The 17,343-nt window shown below is 39.3% G+C and overlaps 1 protein-coding gene across 2 annotated transcripts; it reads left to right on the plus strand.

Moving 5' to 3' along the window:
• Positions 1-1,405: 1,405 nt before the first annotated feature.
• LOC118386966 (adhesion G-protein coupled receptor F2-like) lies at positions 1,406-15,509 on the plus strand. Of its 2 annotated transcripts, none has more exons than XM_035775014.2 (19): positions 1,406-2,140; positions 3,331-3,377; positions 4,254-4,314; positions 6,515-6,527; positions 6,772-6,900; positions 7,014-7,166; positions 7,269-7,333; positions 7,981-8,039; positions 8,180-8,310; positions 8,674-8,910; positions 9,057-9,290; positions 9,399-9,539; positions 9,747-9,940; positions 10,227-10,406; positions 10,908-12,224; positions 12,321-12,362; positions 12,469-12,504; positions 12,889-12,954; positions 13,181-15,509. In XM_035775014.2, the coding sequence occupies exons 2-18, from the start codon at positions 3,340-3,342 to the stop codon at positions 12,937-12,939; spliced, it is 3,081 nt and encodes a 1,026-aa protein (XP_035630907.1). In that variant the 5' UTR covers positions 1,406-2,140; positions 3,331-3,339; the 3' UTR covers positions 12,940-12,954; positions 13,181-15,509. The 2 variants fall into 2 exon arrangements, with proteins under 2 accessions (XP_035630907.1, XP_052379722.1); XM_052523762.1 differs by lacking the exon at positions 1,406-2,140 and adding an exon at positions 4,598-4,678.
• Positions 15,510-17,343: the final 1,834 nt, after the last annotated feature.

The following is a 17,343-nucleotide window of genomic DNA, read 5'->3' on the forward strand; positions in this document are numbered from 1 at the left end:
GAGGTATGGCTTTTTCTTTGCAACTCTGCCTAGAAGACCAGCATCCCGGAGTGGTCTCTTCACTGTTGGTGTTGAGGCTGGTGTTTTGCGGTTACTATTTACTATTTGGTTGCTGACAATGGGCCTCTGTAAGCCTATGTAGAAATTACATTTTTTTTTAATCTGCCGTTTCCAGCTACAATAGTCATTTACAAAATTAACAATGTCTATGCTGTATTTCTGATCAATTTGGTGTTATTTTAATGGACTAAAAATGTGCTTTTCTTTCAAAAACAAGGACATTTCCATGTGACCCCAAACTTTTGAATGGTAGTGTATATGAAAAACACTTCTGGGCCAGTTTTTGCCTGCGAGCCGCCTGTTGGCAACCCCTGCTGTAAACCATTCATCCCATTGTTACAGGAAAACAATCTGGCCTTCAAGGAAATACTTATTAAACTCAGAATTGTATGTTGTCATACGATACAACATTGATTTTTTTATTTTTTTATTTAACCTTTATTTAGCTAGGCAAGTCAGTTAAGCCTAGGTGTCCTGTTAGCGGGACAACTTCCAGTGAAACTGGAGGGAGCGCAGTTCAAATAAATAATCATACAAATTATGGATTTTAAACATTTAGGTACATACTTATATCTGTTGAAAGTTTAAATTTGTGTTGTTCTAACTGCACTATGTGATTTACAGTAGCTATTTCAGCGAAAACATGCCATGCGATTGTTTGAGGACGGTGCACCACATCAAAACATTTTTCCACCGGCACAGGTTTCATAAATACACAAATAGCGATTAAATATTCTCTTACTTTTTGAAAATCGTCCTCTGATTTGTCATCCAAAGGGTCCCAGCTATAACATGACATGTTGTTTTGTTAGATAAAATCCTTCTTTATATCCCAAAAAGTCAGTTTAGTTGGCACCATCGATTTGAGTTATCCACTTGTTCAACTTGCAGAGAAAATAATCCAAAAATCTACCTCTAAACTTTGTTTCAACAAGTCAGAATACATTGCTATTTACTCCTCAGATACCCCAAAATTGAATCAAACTATAATATTTCTTACGGAAAGTAGTATGTTCAATAGGATACCGATTTTACCAGGTGCATACTGTCTTCTTGGCGCGCGCGAACACGAATTTCCAAGACTGTGTCCCTGTACTAAAACTGATATTTGTTTGTTTTTATAGTTACATGCCTGAAACCTTGAACATAGACTGCTGACACGCTGTGGAAGCCATAGGAATTGCATCCAGGTAGCTAATTCTCAGTATGACCTTATACTTGCCATTCTAAGAGGATGTTCTCTCAAACAAATACAATTCTGTTTGTTTATTGGGGGGATTTTCTCCTACCATATCTATTGTGTTATATTCTCCTACATTATTCTAACATTTCTACAAACGTAAAAGTGTTTTCTTTCCAATGATACCAATTATATGCATATCTTGGCTTCAGGGCCTTAGCAACGGGCAGTTTACTTTGGGCACGTCATTCAGACAGGAAGTGAGTAAAAATCCCTCAGAAGTTTAATTTTAAGAACATGATGTTGTTTTGTCCGTTTTAACCCGTATTGAAGTAGTTACAAGGCCACTGTTTCTCAATGTGTGTGGCACACTAGGCTTACAGTTATGCCTCATCAAGCACTGTGTTCTGTAATGTCTAGAAGGTATATACTTGCAACAAAATAACCAACCACATTGGGGCACTAACGGCTCCATCTGTCTTTCCTCAATTGAATGTATAAGAATTAAATGTATAGGAATTACATGTATAGGAATGACAACATATCCTCTTGACAGACAACATTTTGACAGAATGTAACCTCCTCAAGGAGAAAGCTGTATTTGGTAGCCAAATGCAGATGGAAAGCTGAAGGCCCATGTTGACCAGTCCAGATGGCATAGGGAGATACCAGCCATGCAAATGGCAAAGATCCCTTTTTCAAAGTAGCTACTCATCGCCTCCGTCGTGCTGCTTTCAAGCATTTCCCCATTTACTTAAGTCAGACGCAGCCTGTTCACTGTGAGCATTCAGCCTACCCCGATGGTCTCCTGGTAGACATGGATTACAAACTGCATCCCACCTTTTGATCACTAGTTTCACAGGTCAAACCCAGGTTAAAGAGCAGATTGCTTGAGGCAAGGTCAGTAATCTCCTCTTATTGAAAAGCTATTATCTTTCATCATTTCTATGCACTGCATTTACAAATGGTTCATACTGCTTAATACTTGGGGGTTGCCCTGTATATTCTTATTCAAATGTATGCCAAGTTGTGGTTTGAAAATACATTTTGAAAGAATATGAAAAAAATTATTGTGTCAATGAAACATCTTATTCCATGAATATTGTGACACATTTTTATTTGGTAACATTTTAAGTAGTCTAATAATTAGTTAGGCTAGATTTCCCAGGCCCAGATTTACCCTACTCCTGGATTAAGAAGTACTTTCAATTGAGACACTCCAGTTCATTTTTTGCTCAGTCTTTTCAAATAAAGTGAACTTCAATAGACAGAAAATATAAAGGTCTGGGGCAATGTAACCCCAGACCTGGTGTACCATCTCATTAATGCTCAAATGAATGTCATATTGAGAGTACAGATGACTTCAGCCGTCAAGTGTATATAGGCTGCTTCTGTGTAGTCTTCTGTTCCATTCACACTAACCTGGTGTACCATCTCAGTAATGTTTAAATTAATATCATATTTGAGAGTCCATAAATTAATGAGTAACTAGGCATATTTTGTTTTTATGTGTTGTGATACAAAAACAACCTCTTAACGGACCATGATGTTTTGTAATTCCTGGATTTAGTATCAACATGGTGACCAAGCTGACTGTGTAGGTGTGCTGAGCTTTTACTGCTTTTTGGGGTCTGTTCGGTTTCAGTTTATTACAAAAAAAACACGGTTTTCAATTTCAGTTTTGATTAGACATTAAATACACTATGCATTACGTGGGTTAAATGCTGGAACACTGAATAACACAATTAATACAAGTCCCATGATGGTAGTGACTGCCCATTACTGCTAATCACTAATTAACCGTAATTTAATCACATTACTTGACTTTAATAAACTATTTGTTTTATTTGATGACTTCATTATTTAATTCCAAGTCATTATCTCATCTCTATATCTCATCTCTTTTATGATTCTGAATACCAGCTACGAATTACTTAGATCATGTATTTATAGGCTCGCCAATCAACTGATGAACAAGTATAAGCAGGCGTGCAATGAATTGTGGTCTTTGTAGTTAATTACTGCTTTAAACTATGTTCAACTCCCTACTACATCGCACAGTTCAGGAATCATCTGATTTATCTCTACAGAAACTGCACATGGAGCTCACAGAAAACAAGAACAAAATGGAATTCAAGTAAGTGAACTGATGTCGGTCATTTAATCAAATCAAATTTGTTTATAAAGCCAATCTTACATCAGCTGATATATCAAAGTTCTGTACAGAAACCCTGCCTAAAGCCCCAAACAGCAAGCAATGCAGGTGTAGAAGCACGGTGGCTAGGAAAAAGTCCCTAGAAAGGCCAGAACCTAGGAAGAAACCTAGAGAGGAACCAGGCTATGAGGGGTGGCCAGTCCTCTTCTGGAGGAAGAGTTGTTTTAAAAGACGAAAAATAACCTCAAGTAAAATGTTGATAGTCTTCTTTAATTAATAAACACGCGCAAATACATGTGCTGTGGTAGTGTAGTTTAATGAAACAATCGCCATGTGAATAACTGAGAGGACATACAGTGTACATAGTAAGTTGATTGTTCTATGTTTTATTTAATGAGCAGAGATTGATTGACAAGGATTATTCAATGCGTCATAAGCAGGTCAACAGGACAAGCTCACCACCTGCTGTGTCTGTATTATGGGGTAATGCAAAGTAATGCAAAGGAAAGTTTGACTAGCTAATTTTGGACTTTGTATACTTCAGGAAAAGGAGCTCAGGAGATAAAAGGCTAATTAATAATGATCATGACCTATATTCTTTACAGCAGTATCTACTTCAGAGTGAAACATAAAAGAAAATAAACCACCTAGAGATGGACAATAAAATCTGTATAGAATAATAAAAGCAACAAGTAGCACGGACTCAAATGAGACAAAAATAAAACAGTAAGGTCGATAATAAGAACACCAATGGGGTATCACTACAGTATCACTATTGTCTGTCATGAAAATTCATGTTTTAATTCATTAATGTGTCCAAATTGTTGAAGCAGTGTAAATCTTCTTTGCTTCCATCAGACAAACGATGTGGGCCAGAGCAGTAATACTTTACTGCGGCGTGGTATTCCTCTACCACCAGGTAAGCAGTACAGTTGAAGTCAGAAGTTTACATACACCTTAGCCAAATTCATTTAAACTCAGTTTTTCACAATTCCTGACATTTAATCCTAGTAAAAATTCCCTGTCTTAGGTCAGTTAGGATCACCACTTTATTTTAAAAATGTGAAATGTCAGAATAATAGTAGAGATAATTATTTATTCCAGCTTTTATTTCTTTCATCACATTCCCAGTGGGTCAGAAGGACCAATTAGTATTTGGTAGCATTGCCTTTAAATTGTTTAACTTGGGTCAAACGTTTCAGGTAGCCTTCCACAAGATTCCCACAATAAGTTGGGTGAATTTTGGCCCATTCCTCCTGACAGAGCTGGTGTAACTGAGTCAGGTTTGTAGGCCTCCTTGTTCGCACACGCTTTTTCAGTTCTGCCCAGAAATGTTCTATAGGGTGAGGTCAAGGCTTTGTGATGGCCACTCCAATACTTTGACTTTGTTGTCCTTAAGCCATTTTGCCACAACTCTGGAAGTATGCTTGGGGTCACTGTCCATTTGGAAGACCCATTTGTGACCAAGCTTTAACTTCCTGACTCATGTCTTGAGATGTTGCTTCAATATATCCACATAATTTTCCTACCTCGTGATGCCATCTATTTTGTGAAGTGCACCAGTCCCTCCTGCAGCAAAGCACTCCCACAACATGATGCTGCCACCCCTGTGCTCCACGGTTGGGATGATGTTCTTCGGCTTGCAAGCCTCCCCCTTTTTCCTCCAAACATAATGATGGTTATTATGGCCAAACAGTTATATTTTTGTTTTATCAGACCAGAGGACATTTCTCAAAAAAGTGCAATCTTTGTCCCCATGTGCAGTTGCAAACCGTAGTCTGGCTTTTTTATGGCGGTTTAGGAGCAGTGGCTTCTTCCTTGCTGAGTGGCCTTTCAAGTTATGTCGATATTGGACTTGTTTTACTGTGGATATTGATACTGTACTTTTGTACCTGTTTCCTCCAGCATCTTTACAAGGTCCTTTGCTGTTGTTCTGGGATTGATTTGCACTTTCGAACCAAAGTACTGAGCGGTATGACGGCTGCGTGGTCCCATGGTGTTTATACTTGCAAACTATTATTTGTACAGATGAACATGGTACCTCCAGGCCTTTGGAAATTGCTCCCCCTGATGAACCAGACTTGTGGTCTACCATTTTTTTCTGACGTCTAGGATGATTTCTTTTGATTTTCCCATGATGTCAAGCAAAGAGGCACTGAGTTTGAAGGTAGACCTTGAAATACATCCTCAGGTACACCTCCAATTGACTCAAATGATATCAATTAGCCTGTCAGAAGCTTCTAAAGCCATGACATTATTTGTGTTTATAAAGGCACAGTCAACTTAGTGTCACCCCCTGACCTTAGAGAGCCTTTTTTATATGTCTTTTTGGTTTGGTCAGGGTGTGATTTGGGTGGTCATTCTATGTCCTTTATTTCTATGATTTGTGTTTCTATGTGTCGGCCGGTATGGTTCTCAATCAGGGACAGCTGTCTATCGTTGTCTCTGATTGGGGATCATACTTAGGTAGCTCTTTCTACCTCCTTTCAGTGTGGGTTGTTAACTTTGTTTGTGGCACTTAGCATTGTTAAGCGTCAAGGTTGTGTTTGTTACTTCTTGTTTTGTTATTTCTTGTTTTGTTGGCAACATTTTAAATAAAAAAGTAAATGTACTCTCACCACGCTGCACCTTGGTTCACTTCTTTCGACGGCCGTGACACTTAGCGTATATAAACTTCTGACCCACTGGAATTGTGATACAGTCAATTATAAGTGAAATAATCTGTCTGTAAACAATTGTTGGAAAAATGACTTGTGTCATGCACAAAGTAGATGTCCTAACCGACTTGCCAAAACTATAGTTTGTTAACAAGAAATTTGTGTAGTGGTTGAAAACGAGTTTTATTGACTCCAACCTAAGTTTATGTAGACTTCAACTGTACATTGCAGTAGTACTTGCAGTAGTACTTGAAATGAGCCAGTTGGACAATTTACACAGTAGCCATGGATGTTAGTCAAGTAAACTAAGTAAAGATAAGCACCGATTAAAAATAACATATATGGAGGGAACCTAATGAATGTATCTTATTTCAAAGATGAATTCTAGTGGACATATGTAGTTATTGACCCTTTGATGATGAAATCTAACGTGTCTCTCTCTCTCTCTCTCCATTTACACAGGCCTTCGCAGTGGGTGAGTTATTTGATCTACAGATTTATGTCTGAATACATAACAAACCAAGCAGGTTACTCTCTATGACGAGAACTAGAAAAGGGCCACATGAGGACAAGTGAATTGACTAACTCTCTCACACCAGCAGATCTTGAAGACTCTTGAAGACCCTCCCCAATCATTAGAATTAGCTGCCGAAAAGGCTCTCTTGCACATTTGCCTGAACTAAAATACAAATGTTCCTTTGTGTCACTGATTGTTTCAGATACCTACATGGCTGAGTTCATGGTAGAGAGCAATGTTACATTTGACATCTCTGGTACTCTATCATCGATCAAGGAAATAACTACAGATAAGGGAAGTATGACCATTGAACTGCTTGAACTAACAGCGGGTACAGTATCATTATTTCTACCAAATATGGTTTGATAGAGAAATGTTCCTCTATCAGTGTTTTTTCATCCGTAGTCTGATTGTTGTTGATGGATCATGTGTGTTTCTGTGTAGAATGTGAAATTGTTGGGGGTAATTCTAAATGTAACTGTTCGACAACGTACATCTGGAGCAACGCAGTGTGTGACGAGTTCCAGTGCTGCAATGGCTCGTCTTGTAATGCAAATATTTCTGACTTGCCAGCCTTCTGTATTCCCAAAGTGAAAGGTATTATTGTTGATACTTATTTTTACTTCCATTATTTGATATGATCAATAGGATGGATAACACTGTTGTCACAATTCTAATGTTTTGTTTTTGTTTACATAGTTTTCTTTAATGGAACAGTCACAGTGGAAAAAGTATTTAGTGAAACTAATACTATCAAACAACAGGTACATTTTCATTTTTACATTTAGGGAATTAAAATCTGATGAAATAGTATAAATTGGTTTAGATTCAATTATTCAAATGTATAACGACTTAAAGAAATGTATATACACTCCTCCCGGGTGGCGCAGTGTTCTAGGGCACTGCATCGCAGTGCTATCTGTGCCACCAGAGACTCTGGGTTCGTGCCCAGGCTCTGTCACAGATGGCCGTGACCGGGAGGTCCGTGGGGCATCGCACAATTGGCCCGAACGGGGTTAGGGAGGGTTTGGCCGGTAGGGATATCCTTGTCACATCGCACACTAGCGACCCCTGTGGCGGGCCGGGCACAGTGCAAGCTAGCCAGGTTGCCAGGTGCACAGTGTTTCTTCCGACACATTGGTGCGGCTGGCTTCCGGGTTGGATGCGAGCTGTGTTAAGAAGCAGTGCGGCTTGGTTGGGTAGTGTTTCGGAGGACGCATGACTTTCGACCTTCATCTCTCCCGATGAGACAAGATAGTAACTACTAACAATTGGATACCATGAAACTGGGGAGAAAAGGGGCTAAACTTTTTTTAAAGAACAAAAAAAAGGAGTAAATACATTTCTTATAATGTGAACATGTAATACATTATATTTAATCTTGATTAACACAATTACTTTTTTCTCTCAGCTCACAGAGGGTTTTCAACAATTAAATGGGTTTGAGGGCCTTAATGTATCTGGACCTAGGTAATACATTCAACATTTATTATAGGATATATTCATTCCTAAATATTTGGCAGAGTGCTTGTTTTTCTCCCCAAGATGCAACATCGATTTTTGTTTTTGTCTCCCTTTCACCCATTGGCAACTCAATATTGACACATAAGGGGTGATGGTCACATTGTTGATTTCAAAGTGGATGTCAGTGTCATATTTCTGACTAAAAAAATTACAAAAATAACAGCTGACCTGGAAATGACTGTAGGCTCCTCTGCCAAAATATCTGTTGAAACATCAGGTAAATGTTCTCCCTCTTCCATTACAGTACAGTCCTTTCACATAGTGATATTAAGACCATGAGGAGATTTGCCACATTAGGCTCAGATAAGGCACAGGAGAAAATACTGTGTGAAAATACTAGTGAAAATGGAGTCTCTGCACACTCCAATCAGATGCAGTTTCAGAGTTGCAAAGCTTTTGGTTATGATATGATAACCTATGGACCATACAAACAAGTGCAAAGACAGTATGATATTAAGAAATGTAGCAAGAATTATGGTATGAAATTAATTAGGTTATGTTGGTAATGATTATGTGAAACGTGTAAAGATCTATTGTATTATTTATTGTATTGATATTGTATGTCTCTACTTTTCCACAGGATTTGTAAGCATTAAGTATCCAATGAACAAAGTGCCATACCGCTCAACACCGACGCTGAGTTGCACATTTAAAGAAACAACATTTGATGAAACAGATGGCTCTTGGAACTGGAACTTGATAAAGGGAAGTGAGACATTTGGTCTGAACACTGGAACCAGCATAACCGTGACATTCCCAGAGGCATCACCTAACTGTACCACAGTCCAAATTAAAAAGTTGTCAGGGAACTGGGCAGGTGTGTCTGAGAGACCTATGATGCTTGCCAATATAAATCGAGGGAGTAGAGGATTATATTTCCGGTTTATGTGGTTATTGTAAACAGTGCATTTGTTCGATACTGAAATAGACCTACTGATATGATCCTGTTTATTGCTTCTAAAGGAATGTATAAGTGTGGATTTTCCAAAGGATCCATTGTGCACGCAGCCTCTGCAGAGTTGAAGGTAGCCCTGCTACCAGATCAGATCACCATGACGAGTACCCCACTGACTGTAGAATGCCATGATATAAACCCTCAAAGTGTGATGGTCAGCGCAACCATCGAGAACAGCACGGAGATGTACAATGTTACTTGGTCATACCAAGCTCAAATGGAACCCCCAAATCCATCCTCAGGTACTCTTTATGAACTGTGTCTTGAACTTTGTATCACCTTATTTCTCTTTGTGCTCAAAATGTATAAAGTTGCAGTAACTTGAGAAAAATGTCAACATTCTTTTGTAGTCTCGCCAGCGGGGACCAGCTACAGCATAACTCCAAAGATAAATTGCGAGCAAACAGAATTACCACATGTTTTCACAGTCAAATTTACAAACCAGGAGAACGAGACTGAAAGTGCAAGTATAACAATACCAGTGATTTATGGTATGTTTAGGTTGTATGAGTCCTTTGAATGAATTTGCTTAATCCTCTTCATCCTTTTTGGACAAAACGCCACTTTAACAATTCACTTAAACACATTTGAGTGACAGTACTAAACTTGTATGGTTTATTTATACAACATGTACAAAAATGAAGTGGATGTTTAGTTCTTATTAATACTCCTCACTGACCAACACTTGTTTTTATCAGCTGTGGAAAAGGAGATGGCTTGTTTAGTAGACTATCTTTGGCCAAAAACCCCAAAAGGTGACACTATTGTCATCCGACAATGTGAGCCGAGGAGAGTGGGGTATAACGAGAGGACATGCAAGGGGCCTGCATGGATGGATGTGCTGGATAACTGTGTCAATGAGGAACTTAATCAAATTCTCATTTCAGCAGCAGTGAGTATGGCCTTAAACCTCCTGCAGTCATATAACTCTCACACTTTCAAGTTGATATGGAACATTGGTAGTGTTTTGGTGAATGTCTATGTTTTGAGTGAAAGCGCTTGCATTCTTGCATTACATTAATATGATAACATTACTCACGGGTTGGTGATGAATCACATTCTTCAACTACATATCCAGCCACTGGTATAATGTGACTGTCATTAAAATGTTTTAGGCCTGTAGAAAGTGTTGGTATTGCAAAGAAATGTACTATTCCATGTGTGTTGTACCATTCCAGAACTTTAGAGAGGGACTTGGGGCCACACAAGACATTGCTCGTGAAATATTTTCTGGGTTGAAGAACAACACAGTTGCTGACACGAACAGCTCAGTTGCTGATTTGAATGCATCCATCAGTATTCTGGATGTCATGTCTGAAGCATCAGAAACTATCACCCTGGATGAGTCCGTTTTAGATGTGAGCCATTCTGTTTTTTATTTGAGATAGATTACTCTTTATAGGAGCAATCTGCTGCTGATACGTCCATTTGACTAAAGTCATGATAGGCTAAAGCAATGATATATAGCCATTGATTCTAGAAAAATATAACTTATAAATGCTTATGTAACTTCAACTGTCTTACCCCATCATAACCCCAAATATAAGCTTGTTTACTCCAATGTTTGTAAACAATGTAATTGTAAACAAACACTGTACATCTGGAGTATGGTTCAAACTATAATTTCAGTCTCTGCATCCATAGCGCTCTCTTTGGATTTGAGAGTGGCTACATTCCTCCAGCTCCATCCCTGAGATATTGTCTAAAACAGTTGCACTTTGTTATTGTTTGAACTGCAGATTGCACCTTTAAACTGTTGCCAAATATTGGGTGATTTCCACATACCCCAGTCAAGAGTTATACTGCTGTGTACAATATATCTCATACAGAAACATTCATTTGTTAAATACAATTCACAGGTTTTTCTTGATGCAGCAAGCAACATGTTGAATAACCCTTGGAAGGCAGTCAACAAAACCATTGAATATGGAATGTCTTCAAAATACCTCAAGTCTGTCGAGGGTCTAGTGAAGAACATCAAAATGAATACCAGTAACGGAAATGACACCCCAAATCTACAATTCAAACTCTGCCGAGCTCAAAATAACTCATCTTGCAATCGAACTGTGTTTGGCGTTGAGGTCAAATTGGCCCAGTCCTCAGGAATAGTAAAAACTGTGGGAGTAAAAAACCTGGCTGACAAATTAAACAATTCAAAATTCCCAGACAGTGAGTTCCCTAGCATTGTGGTGTCAGCCACACTGCAAAACAGTAACGACTCCAAAATAGACATCAAATTGGACTTTCCCATCAACCAGTCAATGTCTCGAGACTCTAAAATCCTCTGTGTGTTCTGGAACACCACATTAAAGGAATGGTCTGAAGAAGGCTGCAAGTGGAAGGAAATGGTCAACAACAAAAGCTACTGCGAGTGCACCCACCTGACCTCCTTCTCAGTGCTCATGTCCAAGACCCCGGTGAACCTGCCCTTTCTGGATGAGATTACCTACGTAGGCCTGGGCATGTCCATCTGCTCCCTTATTGTCTTCCTCTTCATCGAGGCGCTGGTGTGGTCGGCTGTTGTGAAGTCCAACCTCTCACACTTCCGCCACACAGCCCTGGTCAACATCTCTCTATGCCTTTTATTGGCCGACTGCAGTTTCCTGGCCTCCTCCATCCCCAGCATCTCTGATACCTGGTGCCTCATACTGACCGTGACCAAGCATTTCTTCTTTCTGGCTATGTTCTGCTGGATGCTATGCCTCAGCGTCATGCTAATACACCAGCTCATCTTCGTCTTCCACCCGCTGAGGAAGAGGGTGTATCTGCTCTTGTCCACCGTCCTTGGGTACGTCTGTCCCGCAGTGATCGTGGCAGCTACCTATGTGTACTACAAATACACAGGAAACCCCTACCACAACACAACAACCTGCTGGCTCATTTACGATGGACTTCTGAAAGGGTCCATTCACGCATTTCTTCTGCCCATCGGGACGATCGTTTTGATGAATCTGTTCTCCATGTGTGTTGTCATCATGACTCTCCTAAAGTCCAGTGTCCCTGATGGAAGTAAAGCCGACGAGAAAGAGACAGCCAAAAGCATCCTGAAAGTGGTCGTCTTTTTAACACCAGTCTTTGGGATGACATGGGTTTTGGGATTTTTTGTGCTCATTGATATCAAGGAAATGATGGGTGTTGTGATGCATTATGCTTTCACCATCATAAACTCCTTACAGGTACTTTTTCATCAATTTTCCATCACAAATATTATTGTCTGAAACTATTGAGTGAAAAAATACCATTGTATTTATTTATTGTGTTAATTTTTTCAGGGCTTCTTCATTTTACTGACTGGATGTTTTGCAGAGAAGAAGGTATTTGTCAATCATTAGGGATCTTATGTGATTTAATAGTGTGTTTCAACAGTGAACTCTGAATACTATGTACTACCACTACTGCTTTTTGTCATGTTAATACCAGGTGCGAGATGAAGTGTTGAAAGTCATCTTGGCTGGGGTGAGTTCTGCTCTTATAGTTGCTTTTGTCTTCCCATTCATTTATAGAGCAGGAACATGTGGTTACATTTTCTTTAAGTTGCTCTTATACCTGTGTAGTAATGCTATACTTATGCTAGTTACGACATTGTAATTACATAGTACTATGGCAATTGTTCTGTAATGGAACTGAATGGCTTTTGTTATACACAAATGGAATATGGAGTGTGTAGTAACAAAAAACTCTCGGCTCCATTCCTTTGTAATTAGAACGCAAAGCCAATTAAAGGACAATATACCAACAATGTAATAGCAATGGTGTTATTATAGAACGAACAGTGTTACTACACAGAAAAGCAACTTAATGTCAAGTGTTACTGAAAGCTCAGATCACCTCTCTTACCAGGCACCTACTCCCAAAGAGAAAAGTGAGAATACGAAAGTCCCCTTCAAATAAGTGATGAACATCAAGGTTTGTACAGTCTTGATAAAGGACGAACACGCCTGCAGCTGACAAACACATGTAATTTAATAAATGCAATTAACTCTTAACTATTACACAATGTTTTACTCTTCAAGCCCTTATAAGTTAAATCAGACGTGTTAGTACTGGGCTGTAATAAAAGCCTGCACACCTTAAGGGTCTGCAGGATTGGGGATTGAAGAACACTGTACTCATCATATGTTTTCTACCTCAGAGAACTAGCTATATACTGGATCAAGCTATATACTGGATCAGGACCAACCCACCCATTTGCTACTACTCTCACCCAGAGGGAAACATCCACCTGGTTGGTTCCTCAAAGACAGTGATGGCTGGGGTTTAGGTGGTGTTTAGACAGGTCTTATCATGATTTCATTATATTATGTCAAGAACATATTAAGTTTCATGTTAATTACTAAACTCATACACATTCATCATTTGCTAAACACATCTTTGTGATTTCCTGGAAACATTTGTATTCCTATTTTCTACAAACAGTACTGTAGCATACTTTGACGTCAGAAGAGATGCCATAATATTACTGCTAATTTGGTCAATGACATTTCGTTATATGATTTATTAATTGAGTTGACCTGTACTTGCATTATGACTGTAGATGAAATGTGTAAATCAAAGTTATTGTAATAAACAATAAGGCCGGGATTCAATCAGAGGGGTGCTGTAGACCAGGCCCGGTCTTGGCTGTTCTGCCACCCTAGGCGAGACAAAAAAATTGTTGCCCCTGCAAAACTAGAAAAGTCCCAGGAAGAAAAATGACGTTCAAAACACTTTTACAATACGTATTTTCCAGAAGTTGAAATCAGGTACATTTTCAGGTCTGAAAGAAAGTTTAAAATAAGTAATTTCTAGATGTCTATGTTTGGACCAAATCAAGGCCGGTCCAGACCGGACCAAATCTGAACCAAACATAGACGTCTATTTTTGGGCCAAATCAAGTCTGGTCCAGACTAGAAAAATATGAACCAAACATTGACGCCCATGATTGGTTCAGATTTGGTCCATCTACGTGGTGTAAAACATGTCGGCGTAAGGCCGTGCTTATTGGGGTGTAGCCTACCATGTCAGCACACAATGGAATCTTATGAATGCCCATCCATGTGATAGGCCTACTGTTTGAAAAAACAGGCAGTTGCATTGCCTTTATTAGTTCTGATTCCTATGACTAATCAATTTGGCTATTTAAGCTCTGAATATCAGCTACCCAACTACATCAGGAGTTATCCTGAGCCTATTTGCAATGAGAATCAATTTTTTGCTCGTCAAAAATGATTGATACAAACTTGAAACCACTGGACAGAGTTTGGGAAACACTGTTGTAGAAAAGCACATTGCCTAGCGACAAGGTGTCTTTTAAAGGCTATTTCTGCAACATTTGAGGAGATTTCATTCATTGTAAACACTGCAGATATTGTCTCAAGCGGGAAATTAGCTTCAAATGCACTTAAATTGCTGAGCACTTGTAAACAACGCACCTTTGATTGAATCCTGGCCAAATTGTTATTTAATTTAACGCTAGAGTAAAATCTATGGTGAAAAATGATTTAGGCCCTGTCAATATTTTAATCCATATTTTTACCCCTCCTCCCAAAACCAATGTGCCTGTTCAATGTGTAACCTGAAGTTTTTTTGTGCTTTGTGTTTTATCTTTTAAATGTTTGCGTTATGCTTTTTGAACCAGGTCTCTCTTGCAAAGTACATTTTTAATCTCAATGAGACTAAGGGCTCTATTAAATCCATATCGCGGATTCAGAGTTACAGTGTGATTAGCCGGAGACTGCATTCACGATAAATGTCAGGTATACTCCCTCTCTGGCCTCTAGGTAACCAGACTGCTGGTTATTACTTACACCTGTCGACCATCATTACGCGCACCAGCGCTTATTGACACTCACCTGGCCTATTTATGTCACTCCCTTTGGTTCCACCCAGGCGCTATTGTTTCTGTTTCAGTTTCCTGTCTGTGTGCTGTTAGTGTTTCTTGTTTTGTATTATGTTCGGTTTATTTATTAAATATTCACTCCCTGTACTTGCTTCCAGACTTTTAGCGCACATCGTTATAGAATAACGCCTCACCTAAGGGAAGCATCAAGGAGTGTTTATTTTTTTGTGTTGGAAGGTGTGTCTGGTCTGGGTGTCAGTACCGGAGCTACCGGGGATTGTCAGGCTCTCACGTCGGGTTCGTCAGGTTTCCCCGATCGGTCCGTTTCTGAACCACGGGATCGACCCCTTGGTCGGTGTCCTGCGGCTGGGGCCGCACGCCAGAGAGAGTGTACTGTCAAGTATTCTCCCTCTTTAGCCTCTAGGTCACCAGACTGTTGATTATTACGCACACCTGTCACCATCGTCACGTGCACCAGTGCTTATTGACACTCACCTCCTTGATTACATGCCCTATTTATGTCACTCCCTTTGGTTCCTTCCCCAGGCGTTATATTTTCTGTTTCAATTTCATGTCTGTGTGCTGCTAGTGTTTCTTGTTTTGTATTATGTTCGGTTTATTTATTAAATATTCACTCCCTGTACTTGCTTCCTGACTCAGCCAGCTCGTTGGGCTCCAATGCCTCCACCGGTTGTCAGGCTCTCACGCCTCAGCAGGTTTGTCAGGTTTCCGCGATCGGACCGCTCCTGATCCTGATTTGTATTATGTTCCGTCTATTTATTAAATATTCACTCCCTGTACTTGCTTCCCGACTCTCAGCTCGCATCGTTACAGAAAACACATGTCGGCTCAAATGGGAAATTACCTTTACATTTATATTGCGCAATCTGTAACGCTTCAGTAATACAGATTGACGAGAGCTCTAACATGTGGCTGTAGAGCAAATGCATGGAGGTAATAGAATGAAACTAAGATTAACTAGCTTTACTAGGGAAGGGTAGTTTCTCAATTAGTCTATGGACTAGATTCAATCTGGAACGTGGAAGATCATTGTTAGAGTGCGATTGACATCTTAAGGCAATGTTTCCACGTTCGCGGAGACTGAATTCACACTAAGACGCTGCATATAGTGGTTCAATCAGAAGTTACCTATAAATGTCAATCGTGCTGTAACACAGATCTTCTGCGGTCTGGATTGAATCTAGCCCTATGTTAATAATTATTTGTTACATTGTTATCTGTATGTGTGTGCTCTTTCAATCATCTCATAATCAATTAAATAAATCAACAGAAATCTCACAAACAATTATTTTATTCTTGAGCAACTTGCAACAATGTTGTTTTAGTGCATGTATGTACAATTACAAGTGTCCAAACCAAACAAAAACATTAATTTTGTTTTTACATACAGTTGATACCAGGGCTGGCTCCAGGATGACATCCCCGAGGGGGCATTTTAAATCCACGTGGGGGGACAACAACTAGTATTGCTTTAGAGCTCCAATAAAACAAGGTAGATTGGTCCTACTACTGTTCAAATGTACATAAATGTATCTGAAATGGAGCCGTACACATAAACAACCAATGCTTTATAGAATAACACAAAACATTTACCTGGAGTTAACTCTGCAAATGGCACTGCTGGGTGATCTGGAAGTCATAGTCAATCGATCAAAAATATAATAATACTTAGCAAAAATGTTTATCTTTCATTTATATTCTGTAGAAACTATGAGAATAGAAAGGGTCCAAACTTGTGTGAAACATCACAGCGAAGTTAAAAAAATATATCTTGCAAAAAGAACTGGATTGTTTATGAGATAGATGGGAGGGCTTGAGGGTAGTTGAACGATGGGAGGTGTGTCCTGAAAATGTAGATAGTATGTACAGAATAAAATGGAAGTAGAAGCCTTAGTGTTGTTGTCCATTAGTTTACTCCAATTATGGGAAGGGTGGTAGGGTTAGGGGAAAATAAAAAAGTTAAATATATTTAAAATATATATATACTGTATACACAGTACAAGTCAAAAGTTTGGACACACCTACTCATTCCAGGGTTTTTCTTTATTTTACATTTTTCTGCATTGTAGAATAATAGCGAGGACATCAAAACTATGAAATTGCACATAGGGCATCATGAAGTGACCAAAAAAGTGTTAAACAAATCAAAATAGATTTTATGTTTGAGATTCCTCAAAGCAGCGACCTTTTTACTTGATGACAGCTTTGCATACTCTTGGCATTCTCTCAACCAGCTTCACCTGGAATGCTTTTCCAACAATCTTGAAAGAGTTCCCATATATGCTGAGCACTTGTTGGATGCTTTTCCTTCACTATGCGGTCCAACACATCCCAAATCATCTCTATTGGGTTGAGGTCAGGTGATTGTGGATTCCAGGTCATCTGATGCAGCACTCCATCACTCTCCTTGGTCAAATAACCCTTACACAGCCTGGAGTTGTGTTTTGGGTCACTGT

The sequence above is a fragment of the Oncorhynchus keta genome, chromosome 8 (assembly GCF_023373465.1).
Source record: "Oncorhynchus keta strain PuntledgeMale-10-30-2019 chromosome 8, Oket_V2, whole genome shotgun sequence".
Lineage (NCBI taxonomy): Eukaryota > Metazoa > Chordata > Actinopteri > Salmoniformes > Salmonidae > Oncorhynchus > Oncorhynchus keta.

Excerpts from the sequence above, each read along its gene's own strand:
- LOC118386966 (XM_035775014.2), top strand. The coding sequence starts at position 3,340 with ATGGAGCTCACAGAAAACAAGAACAAAATGGAATTCAA. Across the intron at positions 8,911-9,056 it reads GTTGTCAGGGAACTGGGCAG|GAATGTATAAGTGTGGATTT; the intron begins GTGTGTCTGAGA and ends TTGCTTCTAAAG. Across the intron at positions 9,540-9,746 it reads AACAATACCAGTGATTTATG|CTGTGGAAAAGGAGATGGCT; the intron begins GTATGTTTAGGT and ends TGTTTTTATCAG.